The sequence below is a fragment of the Mastigoproctus giganteus genome, chromosome 14 (assembly GCF_048544385.1).
Source record: "Mastigoproctus giganteus isolate SK-2022 chromosome 14, ASM4854438v1, whole genome shotgun sequence".
Classification (NCBI taxonomy): domain Eukaryota; kingdom Metazoa; phylum Arthropoda; class Arachnida; order Uropygi; family Thelyphonidae; genus Mastigoproctus; species Mastigoproctus giganteus.
The window spans coordinates 90,242,541-90,254,380 of NC_143588.1; the positions used below are offsets into that span (position 1 = coordinate 90,242,541).

The 11,840-nt window shown below is 38.6% G+C and overlaps 1 protein-coding gene across 1 annotated transcript in view; it reads left to right on the forward strand.

The window, feature by feature from the left end:
* LOC150075337 (uncharacterized) overlaps positions 1–10,248 on the forward strand; it is a 73,790-nt gene extending 63,542 nt beyond the window's left edge. The window contains exon 3 of the mRNA XM_090388282.1: positions 9,443–10,248. Within this exon, the coding sequence (XP_090244408.1) occupies positions 9,443–10,056 (614 nt within the window). The 3' untranslated portion in view covers positions 10,057–10,248. The remainder of the gene's footprint in view (positions 1–9,442) is intronic.
* Positions 10,249–11,840: the final 1,592 nt, after the last annotated feature.

The window sequence follows — 11,840 nt, forward strand, 5'->3', positions numbered from 1 at the left end:
TTTATCATAAAACCTCATTCAGTATACAAACTTGAAAACTAAATCAGGCAAGTAATTAATTAGATTTCGGGTATTGGTGTTTTCTTAAAAGATTATATTTTTATTTCTATACATCGTGGTCAACCGGAGCATACTATGAGATTGTCTTTTGTCGAACTCTGCCTTATACAATGTATGGTGCATATTTGGTAGAATATAGAAGGAATGCCTTTGAAAGTAAAGTAGAGTTTAAAGTGTATTTAGGGTCTAACGGCACCAGGGGTGTCCCCCATCTCCGCGAAATATATATATTGTCGTGTGCTACTGTACGCTGTAAAGGCCAGAGATTTAAAAGTGTGTGGATATTGTGGTGTATAGTACCGGTGTTCTGACCTTTTCGCCGTTGGACCCTTAAGGGGACTTTGAAAGTGCCATCTGCAAACTATTATACTAATTTTCGGAAATTCAAAGTTCTTTCTGGTTGAGAAAATAAGTATACGCTTTGCAGAAGCGCCACTATCAAAGAGTGAAAAATATATCACTTTGAAGAGAGTTTTATTGTATGGAGGAAGAATTTATTATTAATATAAGTTTATTCCTTCTTGGAGACACCAGGTCACTCCTTTGACTGGGTTTTTGTTTTGTTTTTTTACATGCTAAGGCATGAAATCTTCAGCCTAACAACTTTCAGTTTTCGCCAATAGAGACTGATTTAACGTTGAACTGTGTTAATTTAGGGCGCCTCCGTAGCCAGGTGGGCAGGAGCAGCAGTGCGTTGCACATGCTTCTTGATTAGACTGGGGTTCGAGCCCGTGACCACCAAATACGGAGGATGTGGAAAGGTCAGGGAATGACCACCGCATATCCCAGGAGCAATATGGCCTTAGCTGCTAATGCTCCTAAAAAAACAAATAACAACAGTGTTAATTTAGTAGATAACTATATGCAAGTTGATGTAGCAGGGTTTTAGGAGCATCAGCGACTAAAGCCATATTGGTCCGTGCATATTGTCTGTAAATTCCGTGTGCTATGAGGTCGAGTTTCTGTTTGCTGGATGAAAAACCCAAGTTTCCTGGAGAAAAAAACCATGCTACCTACCCTCACCTGAGACCGACTAACAGCCACGTTGTGTAAAAGGAATTTAGATTGTCACCCGGAGGTGACAATCTAAATGCATCTTTTCTTTCATCATTTCCAATCGTCAAGAGTGGGCTTTGAAAAGCAAGAAACGTAAATAAAAACGCTCTTCATAAACCTACAGCTCTATTAGATCTAAATTCCTCCATACAATAAAATGCTTCCAAGCGATTTTTTTTTTTTTTACTATTCGATAATGGCGCTTCTGCAGAGTGAACACTCATTTTTGCAACCAGAAAGAATCTTGAATTTCTGAGAAGCAGTGCGCAATGGTTTGCTGATTGGTTTTTAAATGCATTCCATCCCTACCCCCAGGGGCTCACATCTGATGACCATGGGCTTGGCATACTCAGGGTCCTCAGCTGGATATCATCATTCTTCTCTTCCTTGGGGCGCCTCCGTAGCCAGGTGGGAAGGTGCAGCAGTGCGTAGCACACGCTTCTTGATTAGACCGTGATTCGAGCCCGTCACCGCCCAATACGGAGGATGCCGAAAGGTCAAGGAATGACCACCGCATATCCCGGAGCAATATGAACTTAGTTGCTAATGCTCCTAAAAACCAAAAATAACAAATATATATATTTCTTCCTTGGTGATTCCCTTCTACTTCTGACTCTCTCTCTCTCTCTCTCTCTCTCTCTCTCTCTCTCTCTCTCTCTCTCTCTCTCTCTCTCTCTCTCAGAAATTTTTTTTTGGCTGGTGCAGCATAAGCCTCAGGCTTCCTTGCACCATATGGCTAATAATAATAATAACTAGGGGGCTCCGCCCCTGCTCGTTTGGCTCGCCAACCCACAACCAATATCAAATATACAAAAAAATGTCTTAACCTGCTCGGCGTCATTACTGAAGACGCTTCGGAAAGAGTTTCCTTCACATGATCGACCGATTTGCTTACACCTGCCGCTCGAGCGGCTTCTTGAAAAGTCTCGTACATTACTCTGTTCACAGTTCTCACGTCTTCGAAACACCTTAGACGTTTCGCGTCGCGTAACAATAATTTCAAATTAAACCTCTCTATATCTTGCGGTGAGACGCTATTCAACCGAGCGACCACTTTACACACATTTTTACGTCGACGCCATTTATTTCCCGTTTTGTCCCGCGTAAAATGTAGAGGTAAGACAGAGTAAGTCAAATCTTCTACACCCCTCTCGTAATTATACTAATATACTAACATTATAACGCACTGATCGAAATCTAATCAGGACATGACCTATGTAATTATTTACCTGCGCATTTGTAATGACGTAATTGCTCCACCCACTTGTACCACATCATCCGCATCCCTCTTCTCCCATTGGCTCGAATAAATATCACCAGGAGGAAAACTTTTTTAATGTATAGAGAGAGATATATACTGAACCCTGGGGAACTCTACTAATAACATTAGTCCACAAAGAGCAGTGTCCATTGATTACCACTCTCTGTCTCCTCCCACCCAACCATCCCTTTACCCATAGCAACAATTTGCCTCCAATGTCACACTGCTCCAATTTGTGCAGCAGTCTTCCATGTGCAACAGTATCAAAAGCCTTTCTAAGATCCAAATATATGATATCAAAATTATTCTTTGCATCCAGTTCCTTTGTGACTACATCATAGTATCCAATCAAATTGGTCAGACAAGACTTCCCCTTAACAAAACCATGCTGTGTCCGAGCTATATATAGCTGAAGTCTAGATGATCCTGCAATGCTTCTTTAAGGAACAGAAGTTAATATTACATCAAATCTACGCGTAGCCTGTATATTGAGTAAGGCATCAGAAGGTGATTTCATCTATATCACTTTATTGCTGAATAAAAGAAACCTATATTATTTGAGTCAATCAAAAATATGGAATCGGACCTTTGACCGTTGTCTTTCATGACAGAGTTCGAGAAAGCACTTCTTAAATATGCATTTAAATTTCTGCTGTATTTCGGGATGTTGTTAATAGAGATGCTTCTTCCATTTTTCTGAATGCAACTGTAGAGAGAAAAAAAAATTATGAAAGTATTCAAATGATCTATGATTATTTCAGTTGATTCGAATCCAATCCAATGGTTATAAGGTAATCATCAGGTGTCTCATTTGCCTTATAATCATTTGATTAATGGTTTATGTGTCTGAAGATTCACAACTTGATCGATGCTCCGGACTACTAAAGTCCCAGTTTGCAGTTTAATAACACATTTGTAACTCTATTTGGGAAACTTGATATGAATACAACTGAATTTTAGCAGAAGCTAAAATTCAGTTGTATTCATATCCCGTCTGTGCTAACAGCGATGTTAGCACAGACGGGACTCGAACCGAGGCCAAGTTTCTAGGATGCAAATACATTCAGGAAAATTGCGTTTTTCGTTCCGTGAAACAGCCAAACTACTCATAGAATACATGCAATTTACTGACTAATGTACTTATCCTCACGATCTTAGTTACCTTAACATAAATCACACCAACAATAATAATAAAATTGTAAATACAGGATGTGTGTGTTAAAAAATCCAATACCATTAAACATTTTATTTTCATTTTAATACTTGTATATGTATTAAATTAGATATTCAAACGAACTGTATTCCTTGTAATCTTCTACGCATGTATATTCTTCCTTCTAAGTTAAGAATTACGCTCTCAAGTCTTTGCAATTGTTGTGATGTTAACTTTTCAATTGTTTATTGTATAGTCCTCTATACAGTGGGTCTGTTTTCATAAGTAACGAACTTCGATTTTATTCATTAAAAGAAATTTGATGCTTTGGTGTGCATGCATACTTTAATTGCATCTGATGTTCTCGTTCAACCATTCTCTGACCACATAGGAGAAATGAGAGGGCGCACCATCTTGGTGAATCAAAAACATTGTTTAGATACGATAACATCTGTCAACTTTGCAATACACCTTGAAAGATGACTCTATGTGTTGTTATTTAGGTTTAAAAGCACATCAGCTGCAACGTCTAGAGTGGGCTAATTTATGCTTTTTTTTTTCTTTTTTTTTGTATACCGTAACTAACTAAAGGACTTATGATACTAGAAAGACATTCGAATTAGGGCTTGCAAACCGGTTTTATAAACCGGTTAAACCCGGTTTTCATATTGAGTTGTTAAAACCGAAACCGAGCTTCTAAAACCGGATTCGAATATTTTTTTAGTTAGCCCTCGAATAGTTTTTTGTTACGCACATTTTCTTTTGTTTGTTCGTTTGTCTGGATCGTTCAATTGCTTTATGTTTTAAACATGTTTTTTATTTTATTTTATGTTTAGGTACGAATCTCATGGGCAAGTGGCCCAAATCTAGGAGCGGTACCTTTTATCTTCCCACCTGTATCATGGCACGATGCAAGTGTACTCATTTACGACTGAGTCGGACCGATAGCGTAAAAGAAAATGCTCAACATTTCTCCGTTCCATCTATCTTGTTCGCCAGGCAAGTTATGGAACGCGCCTTATTGATGGTTACCCACTAGAAACAGATTCGCTGAATATTGCATCAAATTTCAATCGTAGAAAGTTTTTTTTCTTCTTTATTCCTATTAAATTTGCGATCAAATGTTCTCCAAAAAGCAGCTTCACCAAATTTAGCTTTTATGTAATTTTGAAAATACAATAGATTTAATTGGGGAAAAAAAAATTGCGAGTAAATAAATAAAAAAAAATTTCTCTCGTGAAAATTTTGAAACTGGCCTCGTTTAGACCTTCATTCAGTGCTTGCGGGAGTGACTCATAGTATTGTGTTATCTTCAATATTTTTATTTAAAATTGTCGGTGATATAAATTCCTACTAATTAATATTTATTACTCTTAATATGTCTAAGATGAAATCAAATGTATGGAATTATTTTGCTCGAAAAAGCAAAGATGAAGCACAATGTTCGAAATGTTAGAAGATAATGAAGTCGTCTGGAGGATCTACATCATCTTTGATGTTGCATTTAAAGAAAATGCATCAGATTGACATTAAACAAGATAACAGTGAACCTCCCGTAAAAATGGTAAGAACATTAAAAAAACTTTATCGTTAAAAAATCTATGGAAGAAGAGATTTCAAAATTAGTTGCTTTAGATGGATTTTCTTTTAATTCAATTGCCAAGAGTGAGTTTATACAATCAAGCCTTCACCTTCAGAGAAATAAATATGATAAATTACCACCAGTCTCAGTGAATGGCATTAAAAATATGGTTCTGAATTATTATAAAACTAAGAAAGAAGAACTCATTCAGCATTTCAAAAATTCATTGGTTTTGGGTGCACGGTATTCATTGACTCTAGACGAATATACGTCTATACAAAATAAAAGGTATATGAATATAAATGTGCATTCAAAAGACAATCATTGGTCGTTAGGTCTTATTGAGATTAATGGTTCACTTGATAGCAGAAGAACTGAGCAAATTGTGAATGGACACTTGAAGGAATTTGGTTTGAATTTGGATGAGGATATTGTTGCCTGCACCACCGATGGAGCAGCAATGATGATTAAGTTTGGCAAGTAAATTACGCCTAATCATCAACAATGTATAGCCCATTGTATACATCTGTCAGTTATAGATGTACTTTATGAAAAAGCAATCAATTGTGGTGCCACAGTCTCTGAGTCTCCCAAAGACAATGAAGAAAATGAAAATAATGAAGAAAGTAGTGATGGTGAAGAAGTTGAAGAAAGACAGCAAGGCATGCTTTATCAAACCGACTTTACCGATGAGCTCATTTATTTATTCAATCCAATGGCCAATATTGCACAAACTATTAACAAAGTCGGAAAAAGTTGCAAGCTTTTTCGAAAATCGCCTACCAAAAATGACATATTACAAAATTTTGTTAAAGCAAAATTTAATAAGAAAGAATATAAACTTATATTAGATTGCAAGACTAGATGGGATAGCACATTCTATATGATTGAGAGATTTTTGAAATTGAAAAATTGCATTCCAAATGCTCTATGTACAGTACTGTCAACTGAAGCTGTGTCTGACGATGACTGGAAAACACTTGAATTGCTACGTGAAACTTTGCGACCAGTTGAAATGATTCTGAAAGCTATAACCTCAGAAGATACAGACTTACTTAAAGCAGAGTCTTCAATAGAATTTCTGCTGGCTAAGCTTGATACAGCAGAAAACCCATTTGCTTTAAAGTTTCACCAAAGCCTTTTGCAGCGTTACAATGCAAGACGAAATTGCCCAACTGTGGCTTTGCTGAGCTATGTACACAACCCCAAAAAGTTTAGGAAAGAAGATTCAGGTTCAAGAACTTTTGATTTTCCAAGTAAGCAAGTTTTGAAAAAAGCATGCTGAAGAGATTTATCAGAGATTATTTGCAAAACATTCCGAAGGAGTCTTAGCGTTGAATGAGTTCTTTTAGAAGAAAATAGACTCGTCTAGTTCCGATGTTGGAGATACACTCATGCGAGAGTATGATAGTGTAATAAAGAGATTAACTGAAGAGCCTTCAAAATATCCGAGTGAATTGGAAATCAGCAAAGAATTTAAAATTTTGAAGGCAACTAGCAGTAGAAGTGAAAAGCTGGAGAAAGTTTATAGAGCACTGCTGACCATTAAACCAACAAGTGTCCAATCTGAGAGCGTGTTTTCGATCACTGGTCTCTTTAACACAAAAATAAGGTCAAGTCTATCAGGAAAAATGATTAATATACTGTTTTTTTTAAGGATCATTTTCAGAAAAAAGGTGAGCAATAAATAGTAAAGTATTTATTTTTAAATACTTTACTATTTGTAAAGTATTTTACAAATACTTTAAGCTGTTTTTTTCACATTATTTTTATTTATTTATTATTATAGGGCTTATTATTTTTTTGTTCTATACGAAAAGATAGTTTTTATTCAAAGGATTGGAATACAATTTGTAATTTTGTTTAATCTCAAGCTAGTTACTTTTTTGGAGCATTTTAATTTATTTTTATTTTTTTTTTACTTTATGAGGTGATAGATTTTGTTTAAAAGATTTGATTATGATTTGTAAAATCTACCCAAGATAAAATAAATACCTGTGTTATAAGCTTTTAATTATTTTCTCTAAGTCTGAGAAAATCGGTTTTAAAACCGGTTTTATGAGTAAACTTCGGTTAAACTCGGTTTTGAAATTTCTCGGTTTTATGCAAGCCCTAATTCGAATAGATCAATATGAGCTGATATGTTGGAAAAGTCTGTTATTTTATCCAATTTATGCATTTAGATAAAAAAATAGCTGGTACATTCACATCTCCTGAGGAAGTTCGAGGCCTTCCAGGGCCAGTCTTCAACCATGTCTTGTTTGCATTCTCGATGAACATGTAAAGTGTAAAATGTTTTCGTGTCTAACAGCACCAGGGATTTCCCCTATTTCCGCGTTTTATACATTGTTGTGTGTCACAGTTCACTGTTAAGGCCAAGATTTAAAAGTGTGTGGGCTATGTATATGTGTACTGTTATGTGCCGTAGTTCTTCTGACCATTTAGCCGTTGGGCCCTATTGGGACCCACCGTTGCCCACACTTGGCCTCGTGGAGGCAGACCAGGTACCCAGTAGCTCTATATTTTATTCTGGCAGGCCCTGCCACCTAGTTTCCTATGTAAAAAAAAAAAAAAAAAAATTCGTGGGGGGATGAGTGCTAAGATTGGAAAAGCCAAAAGGATTATAAACAATGTAATTTGGACGTAATAAACTTTGCAACTTGTGTGGGGCGTATGCTAGTGTATAGGTAGAGTAGGGGAGGGAGACTGAAGACTGGGGGGTGAAAGGTAGAAGTATAGGGGCCATAGAGAAGGCGACTTCAATATGGTCAGTGCGGCTGGCTCAGGCCCCAGCAGGATGAAAGAGGGGGTAGCAGGGAGGGGACAGAGAACCGTCCTCTCCCCAAACGCCAGGGAACAGAAGTAAAGGCACCATGCAAGGGAGCGCGGAGTAGATCGCCCATGAGGTGTGCCAGCGGCAAGCCGCCTCATGTCATCGTCAGTTGGCTAACATCTGGTCCTGGTAGGTGTCCAGGTCTGTGATGAGGTCAATGTCACGTTGGTTCGAGTCCGTCAGTGTCAGGTCCGATTGTCCATTGGTATTAGTCAACTGGAGTATTATTACTGTAATATCATGCTGGTTGTTTTAGGGTTTCAGGTGCATCAGCGACTAAGGCCATATTGCGCCGTATATATTTTCTCTGTAAATTGCGTGTGTTCTGTGGTCGGTTTACTGTTTGGATGAAAAACCCAAATTTCCGGATATAAAAACAATGCTGCCTTTGCCTGAGAAGACCGACTAACTCAGCCACGTTGTGAAAAAGGCTCATAAAAATTCCTCGCGTCACTGATGGGATTCGAACTGAGGTCTCTCTCACCCGATGTGGGAGGAGGAGGAGGAGGAGGGTGATTATACCATTGTACTACCCACGAAGGCGCATCATCATACAACGAATGAATAGATGAGTTGTCTCTCGCACCGTGTAGACTGACATTCTTTCTGCGGAGTAATCCAAACCGGAAGAAACACACACACACACACGATAACGAATAATGAAATCGTGATGCCTGATATGACAACTTTTGCTCTCATTAGTGTGAGCAAAAGTTCTCATGGCATCCACCTGCAATTATTTTTATGTGATAATATGAACATTACCTTATTTCTCTAAGGCTTGCCATCCGGGAAATATAGAAATAATTTTAAGTTATCGTAATCTGAAGGGTGCATATGGAAGGTTTTGGGCAAGTTCTATCAAGTTCTTTGGGCAAGTTGAAAGTTTCGAGGGCAGCACGGTGGTTATAACCAACAGGCCTCTCTCTATCGCGAAAAAATTCACAGTTCGAATTTCGGCAATGACGCGGGGAACTTTTAGTGGCTTTTTAAAACATGACGATGAAAGATTACATGTATTTTCAGGTTTTAGGAAAATACAGGACCCCTAATGTATTTTCACTTTCAAAAAACATAAATATGATGAATAATGACGTCAAAATTTAAAAAATAAACAGCCGGCATGCACGTAATTGGAGCACTCTGCCTTTCTTAAGATGATATTTTAATTTTACTTCGATGTTTATATTTTAAAATCTATTTCTTTGTATCGTTATATTATGAATCTTCATTTTATTATTATTATTAGCTAAGAGAAAAAAGATGATATCCACCAGGGTGTGCCAAGCCCATAATCACCAGATGTGAGCCCCTGGGGTTAAATTACTGATTACTCAAAATCAGATTGACTGTAATGTTCAATCACCGAAAAATTTGCTTGAAATATTTCAAATAAAAGGAAAAAAGGGCACAGAGCAACACTGGTTACGTACCAATATATGCTGTGGGAATGCAGACATGTTGATGTTTATTAATTTTTTTTATCTCTTCGTCTAGGTCATGAATCTACTGGCTTTGCCACAGCTGCGACCGCTTCAAGCTCACGTGCAGGTCCATGTAAGTTTGGAGGCATGGAAACAACTGCTCACGCTCCTGTAACCGCTGATCCGTACGTTCATTTCAGCCTCCAAGCGGGCCCTCAGTATCCACATCTTCAACACCACAGCCTGTCGGGGTCTCCATCCCCGTCGTCTACAGCTTGGAATCGCTTCACGGAACAGTTCACTCAGGACCGCCTCCGGATGGGATGTATCGCCCGTGACGACCACCCTTTATCTGGAGACGCTCTCATGGGAAGCGGCAAAGACGGCGACAGGACTAGCGGATCGTCTCTCGAGCTCTATCGTAACCATAACTATGCTCCCGATTTTCACGGACGTCGGGCTGCTTCGTCAGGTTTCATGGAAGCCGACACTTTCGGCCACTGTACCAAAGCTTTTCCACCCCCTTCCGGCCTAATCAGCGTCCAGAGTTGCCCCGTTTTCAGCCACGTCGTTCCTACTCAGGAACAGGCTATGTTCGGTGGCGAACCGCGAGGTCCGGGAGACGGCACTAGTTCTTGTGCCTACAATCCCGGCCATTCTCTGGGACATTTCCTTCAGCCTAAATAAGGGGCGTGTGCTGCGAGAAAAGAAGTATACCCAGTACGCGAGACATCACAGACGGCAACCTTGTAGTGTGTCCTACAAAGTTTGTAGGTGTGCACAGGTGAGGAACTACAGAGACTTGTATTATTAGGAAAAGGAGTTTAGAATGGTATTTTGTGTTTCCCAAGTGATGTCTCAATTTTTTTTTTGTTTCAAGAAGTCTTTTTCTGGCTAACATGTTTCCTTGTTTTATGTACATATGTTTGAAATAAAAAAAATAAAGAGTGGACACTTCTTTTTTTTTTTTTTTTTTGTTTTTTTCACTTTAATCGTTTTCTGAACTTTCATGTTTGGTTATGAAATTCATTTTTTATAATAGTTTAATAATATACGAATGAAAGCATCTATCAATACACTCGTACATACAGAGCGAATGAATGAATTTTCAGATTCTTATTTTCGGAATGATATTCAAGCATGCGAGTCATACCACCAGCGATTTAGAAAACTAAATATGAGATGGAAGCGGCTGTTGCGTTATGTTCTTGTAGAGTTTTAGGCGAATCAGCAACTTTAGGCATATTGCGCCGTATGTAAAAAAGTAAAGTGCAGCCATTATCAACCCACTACAGGGTGGAAGCCTCCTCAACAATTCATGCTGAGGGAAATGGACCATAATCTGCCACGCTGGTCCAGTGCGGGTTGGCAGATCGACCGTATTCAGCAGTCAGGGGCTTGAACCCCGGTCTACTCAAAGAGCGTGTGCTACTGCACTCCCGCTTCTGCCCACTCGGCTACGGAGGCCGTTATATGTAATATGTCAGTAAATTGCATGTGTTCTGAAATCGATTTGCTGAATGAAAAATCCGAGTTTCCGGGAAAAAAAAACACAACCTTCACCTAAGACTGACTAACTCACGTTGTGAAAAAAAAATCATAAAAATTTCTCCAGTGGTCAAACGCGTGTACTGTTGTACCCTCGCGTTTGACCACTTGGCTAAGGCCCAGAGTTTGCAGAGTACGACTTCGGGTGAAACCTGATTACATATCTTCGAAATATTTAGAGCAAACACTTGAATCTCTTCTCTTTTCCATGGAATTTCTCAAAAAGATTGATAACATACGCCAAGAAAACCCTCTGTACATGGACTTTTACGGAATCCATACTGACGTTATTATTCAGATTTTCGAGAGGTTCCGAGATAGTGTGAGTTGCGGCAGTTAATAGATTTCTCTATTTATTTTGCAGTAGTTTAACTAAGTATGCCAAGACAAATTGGGTATCAGAAATTGGCCTCCTTTTTTAATAGTGTGCTACTAGATATGGGCAATTTCCATGCAGAGAGCAAAATTGCCATTGAATAATTTATTTATTTCATCAGTGGAAGAGCGGGAGGGTGGAATTAAAATTCTGGCTGTTCAGCTTGGTCTTTAGACGACAGTTGTAGTAAGAAACAAGAAAGGGCTTTAGCAAGAAACAAGAAAGCACAAAAGTCATTAGGAAAATAAACAAACCATCTACTCGTGGCAGGCAGCACAGTGGTTATAATCACCGTCTTCCCCACACCGAGTGAGAAAGGCTCGGTTTCGCATCATGTCAATGACGCGAGGAACTTTTATGGTCTTTTTTCACTCCTTGGCTGAGTTAGTCGGTCTCAGGCGTAGATAGAAAGCTTTTTCGTCCAGAAAAAAGCTTTTTCGTCCAGTCAAATTGGCCAGAGAACACAGACAATTTATGGACATATACAAATGGGCATATAAGTTAGTTCTTGGGTGGTTCTAATGTGGCAGTTTCCTGGTGCACTTAT